At 59.2% G+C, this 5,629-nt stretch overlaps 1 gene segment (V, D, J or C); it reads right to left on the reverse strand.

Moving 5' to 3' along the window:
* The window catches only part of LOC115291315, a 37,104-nt gene that overhangs the window by 29,674 nt on the left and 1,801 nt on the right, over nt 1-5,629 (reverse strand). Inside the window, 2 exon segments of the C gene segment in view lie at nt 4,697-5,011; nt 5,150-5,476. Of these exon segments, the coding sequence occupies nt 4,697-5,011; nt 5,150-5,476 (642 nt within the window).

Consider the following 5,629-nt stretch of genomic DNA (forward strand, 5'->3'; position numbering starts at 1 on the left):
GTTTTCCTGTGGAATTCAGATGCTTTGCCTCCCTCCCAAGGAGGACTTACACAAACAAAGCACACAGAGAAACATACACACAATGGGGTCACACAGCTGCCACCAGTGAAAACCCCCAGAAGTACCACACCATAAACAGATGCACAGAGAGACAGACACAAGTTGGCTCTGTGGCTAAGCCAAGGGCACCCAGGTTTACCTTGCACCGCCGGTGTATGACCTGTTCCAGAGAGCCACCAGATTCCTGGAAAGAGGAGATTTACTTACCCCAGCCTCAGTTTCCCCCTGCCAGCAGGTCGTTTTAACACCTCTCCCATTTATACTCTGGAGTCTGTCCGACAAGAGGAGACCTGCCCAAGTCTTCCCCTGTACCTAAAGGGGTTACACTGCTGCCACCAGTGAAACCCCCTGGACCAAGGGAGTCAAATTCTGATTGCTCCCCTTGGCCCTCTGGGTTTCAGACACAAACAGCGTGGACCGAGCGGAAAACTCCCCTCTTGGTCCCCTGGGCGGGCCAAGTGGAATACTCCCCTCTCGGCCCCCCTATGTCAGTGGGTTCAGACGCCTCTCAGATCCCATGGCCTCAAGCTTTCACAGTGCGTCCACCTGGCTCCTTTGAGGCCTCACAGAGGTCATTTTGGCCACCTCCTACCTAGGCCCCGTGCACACAAACACAAAAACAGACAAACAAAAAAGACTTATAAGAGAACGAAAAACGAGTACACTCACCAGCTGGCGATTAGACCCAATGTGTGGGGGTCCCAGGAGCTCTTGCGGGGGGGGGGGGGGTTCCTGGCCAATGCACCAAATGTTATACCCAAGTTTCCAATATCGCCCCAAAAGGAACCAGAGCCTACCAGGGAGACCGAGTCACACATGCAAAAAGAAAGGGCTTTAATACAGGCTTAACCTCGGGCTCACCAACCCACTGGCCAAGTGGAGAGAGCCCCAAACATGGTGGCATAGCGGCTTTTTTAGGAAGGGGGCATTGCAAGAAATGACGACACAGGTATAGCGATCCATTCCCTACCCCCCTATCAATACTGGCAGTAGTGTGAGCCAATTACAACATTTAGGGTATCGACCAATCACAGAGTGGGCCCAGGACCCTCATGTAGGGCGTGACTAAAACCCTCTCGTAGGGTGGGGTGTGACTAGCCTCCATCTTTAGGCCCGCCCCTAGAAAGGTCAAAGGTGTTAGCCGGCCTCTCCTGATTGGGTGCCACGGGAGTTTTCCCTCCTTCCCTGGGCAATGTGCGTCCTTTCATTGGCCAATGACACAGAGAAGCTGGCACCTTCCCCTTTAAGTACAGAGGAAGGCTGAATCAGACCTGCATCCATACAACATGAGGGGCTCCCGGGGTCCTGGCTCAGGGCCCAGTTTTCGTGTCATGGGGCGTGAACATGGAAGTCATGTGAGCTTGCAAACTTTACGGTGATCTATTGAATCCGATAATAAAAACGTGACAATCTTTGTTTTGTTAGATTCATCTTTCTGGTAATTAAACCCTGTTGCATTCTACAAAGTTGTTGGTCTATGAGGAACAGGAAATGTTAACAAAGGCAGCTGCCCTTGCTCCAGATAATCTGAGAAAACCTGTTCCAGACACGTGGAGTATAGTGGCCAACGGCGGGCGTCAGCTGGACAGTCAAACGTTACAATGTTCCGCCGTGGACAGTGCCCTGTCCAGGTAAAGGCCAGGCGTTCCAACCCCCACCAGGGCACCAGACTGAGCCCCAGGGCATCAAGGGCTGCTCAGAGGACAGGACGGTGGGCGGGTGACATGCCTCATTTGCACCTTTCAGTCCCATGTGGCAGGCGAGGCCAGCAGGCTGTGTGTGGGGCATGGCCTGGGAAACGCTCTGATGTGGTGTGGAGGTGATTCGAGCTGTTTTTTAACGACAGAATCTGGGTCTCCTGTGGCTCTAACTCTGCTGCTTCTTATCATGATTATGGCTGAGCCTTTCTTTTTCTTTTTTTGCTTCTTTGCATGTCTTTTAATTTTTGATTGCACTCCGGACATTGAGAACAAACAGCCGCACGGGGGAAGTGGATACAGCAGCACTTTCCACGGGGCGGGGGCGAGGGTGCCTCCCATCAATGTAATCAGGACTAGAGCCGGCGGGGCAGCAGGACAGCAGTCTTCAACACCAGTGTTTGGGGTGGGGTCAGGACCCTCCTCCATTGGGGCTTCAGGGTCCAAGGTCCATGCAGGACTGGAGATCTGTCCCAGCTCTGAGCAAAGATCCTGTGTGGGGCAGTCGGTGGTGGGAGGGACGCACTGGGGCTCATCCCTATCTTCATTCCTCATGTCAGCCATTTGGATGTTAAAGCCTTGACTGATTCCCTCAGGCCCCTCTCCTGCCTGGATGCCAATACCTCTGTCTACTACTGTCCAGGGTGGGGGTAACGTGGTCGTGTTTACCTGTGTCCAGGGTGGGGGTAACATGGCCGTGCCCACCCGTGTCCAGGGTGGGGATAACGTGTCCGTGTCCACCCGTGTCCAGAGTGGGGGTAATGTGGTCGTGTCCGCCGGTGTCCAGGGTGGGGGTAACATGGCCGTGTCTGCCCGTGTCCAGGGTGGGGGTAATGTGTCCATGTCCACTTGTGTCCAAGGTAGGGGGAATGTGACCATGTCTGCTGGTGTCCAGGGTGGGGGTAACGTGGCCGTGTCTGCCAGTGTCCAGGGTGGGGGTAACGTGTCCGTGTCCACCGTGTCCAGGGTGGGGGTAATGTGACCATGTCTGCTGGTGTCCAGGGTAGGGGTAATGTGGCCAGCAATATCATCTTGCCCAGGAGCCAGGTCAGCCGGGCTCCTCTGAGTCCTCAGCTCTTCGGTGACTTTAAGTAAAGCTGGTTTATAAGATGTGTGTGGTGCTGTCCTGCTGTCCCCGCTCACCACACTGCCTTCGTTATCTGTGACACTCTGCCTGGAAGCTCACACATCCCAGTGCTGGGCAGCAGGGCTGGGCTGTGTGGGCACGGCTGGCAGGAAGAGACCTGCAGGGAGGCTGCTGTGATGGGTGGGGGCAGGATTGGGGGCAGCTGGCAGAGAAGTCCAGGGGCTGCAGGGTCCCCGCATGAGGTGGGTAGTGCAGGCTGAGGAGCAGGACCAGGTCAGGAGGAAGAGGGCAGGGGCCTGGTGTGTGGGGACCTTCCGTCCACTATTGTTATTTATAACAACAGTGATGCTGGCCGTGTGCGTGTGCTCAGGTGACCAGGTGTGTGTGCCCACACACACCCGCAGCCTGCACCTGGGGCCCTGTGCATGGCAGCAGACCAGTCTCCGGCCTTGGCTGAGTCTGTCCAGTGGGCTGGTCCAGCCTCACCTGGATCAGGGCATGGAAAGGCCTGCTCTGTGTCTGAGCAGGGCTACCATCTGCTGGGTGTAGGAAAGTGGACACTGGGAGAAGGTCAGGGTGGACCTGGCCCTCAAGGAGCCTCGGGTGGGGGGATGGATCTCCTTCCACACCTGCTCAGGGGACCAGGGGATGGGAGGTAAGCAGGGCCATCAGGCTGCTATGATGACTGCAGAACAGACGTGCCCGAGGGGCATGAGCCAGGGCAGGGGGTGCCCAAAGGGCAGGGGGCAATGCTGTGGAGATGGACTGAGAAGCAGGAGTCCCAGCCTCTGTGGGGACAGGGGCTGGCCCTGGGACATCAGGGGGAGGCCTGCTGGGGTGCAGGCAGGTGGACTGGGGGCTAGGGAGCAGCTGGCTCTCCAGAGGACCATCCAGGTTGTGCCTATCAGGATGCCGGCACTGCCAGGTCTGGCTGTAGGAGGCCTCGGGGTCAGCACTGTGGTCTGGGCACGTCCTCCACTGTGCAGAGCTTCCCATGGCAGGGTCTGGGCTGTCGGCAGGGTGTCCAAGCCAGTGGAGGCTGTCACAGCCTTCCTGTGTGCCCCTTCCCACATTGCTGGTGTGGCCTCCACATGGCGTCTGCCTCTACCCCACTCCTAGGGCCGCCTCTCTATGCTCCAGCAGCGGGGCAGGGTGGGGTGGGGGGTGTTCCACTACCTGCTTGCCCTCAGGTGTCCACCTCTGTCCCCCCTGTGCCTTTCCTGATGAGGTGGCAAGGGGGCCTGACAGGAGGCTTCTGACGGGAGAGCGAGCCCTGGCCCTCCAGTGTGAGCCCCCAGCCTGGTGGCCTCTGTCCCCTCTGCCCTGCAGGGGGCCTGCAGTCAGGGCCTGCTGTGGGCATGTGTGGGTCAGATTCTCTGGGCGCCCGAGCCCAACTCTCACTTCTGGGGGTACCTGGCTTCCAATGTACTGGCTGTTCTCCGAGGCCAATGGGGGTCCTGGGGCTTGGGGAGGCTCAGAGGTCCCTGGGAGGGTCATGTTTGGGGTGACCAGCCTCCCTAGGGGAGGCCACTGCTCTGAGCCCAGCAATGGGACAGGTCTTGGGGGGGAAATGCCTGCTATATGGGGGCCCAGTGTGGATGACACCTACCTCCCACCCCAACTAGTCCAGCATGAGGTCAGAGGACACAAGGACAGGGGCCAAGGGGACAGGTGTCAAGGCATCCAAAGCCCTGAGTATGGGGATAATATGTGTACTCCAGGCACCAAGCAGATTGGGGCGGGGCCATCCTGGCTGGGTGGCACAGACCCGTGGCTGCAGCCCCAGGACCCAGCCCTTCAGCTCCTCGGGGGCTGGCCCCCCAGCCCTGACCCGTGCCCATGTGTGACTCACTGGCCGTGTCCGGGCTCCAGCTGGCGCTGAGCAACCTCTGGGAGGCCTCATGCCAAACCACACATGTGTAGGTGTCCAGGCTAGGGGCCTGGGTCATGTGGACACACAGGACACTCCAAGTCTTGAAGGTGCCGTTCCCAGGCTCAGCCATGGGGGACACGGTGGCAAACAAATCAGGGTCCACTTGGACCTGGTCCTTCAGCCAGGTGAGGAGGATGTCCAGGGGCGAGACGCCAGACGCCTTGCACGGGAGCCAGGAGGCCGCTCTGGACACAGTCAGGACATGGACGGTGAGGCTGCTGGGCGCAGAGGCAGCTGCAGGTAGAAGCCACCCGGGGCCTTGGGGGAAGCTGGACGGCCCAGGTCCCAGACAGAGGGGCGGCTGTGCTGAGCAGAGTGTGCGTATGTGGGGCCCCTAGCCGTCCTGTCTCCTGGGCCTGGGAGGGACCTCACCATGTTCCCTGGGAGCTGCAGAAACCATGTGGGAGAATACACCTGGGGAGCTCAGGGTGCAGGTGACGTTGGCCCCTGAGGCCCAGGATGACACAGGCAGGTCCAGGTGGCTGGTCCAGCTCTGGGAACCATTGGCGTGTTCTGTCAGTGGCCCGTTGTCCACACCCTCGTGCAGGGGAGACCCGGCCAGCTCCCGGGACAAGCAGGCCTTCCGCAGGTCAGTCCCCAACATTAGACAGGTAAAGGTGGCTTGTCCCTGGAGCCACACGCCCTGCAGGGGAGGCCAAGGCAGGTAGAGGCCAGGAGGGCTTGTGTGGTTGCCACGCTCTGCCAGAGGACAGTGGCCAGAGAACAGAGGACAGAGGAGTCAGTGAGGGGCACCGGGGCACACAGACCCCGTGCATACCCGGTCTTTGTTGCCTCCTGGCCTCCCACCACTGGCCTGAGGACTTGCTCCCGAGCCGGGCTGTCCCCACTTCT

Source organism: Suricata suricatta, chromosome 5 (assembly GCF_006229205.1).
Source record: "Suricata suricatta isolate VVHF042 chromosome 5, meerkat_22Aug2017_6uvM2_HiC, whole genome shotgun sequence".
Classification (NCBI taxonomy): domain Eukaryota; kingdom Metazoa; phylum Chordata; class Mammalia; order Carnivora; family Herpestidae; genus Suricata; species Suricata suricatta.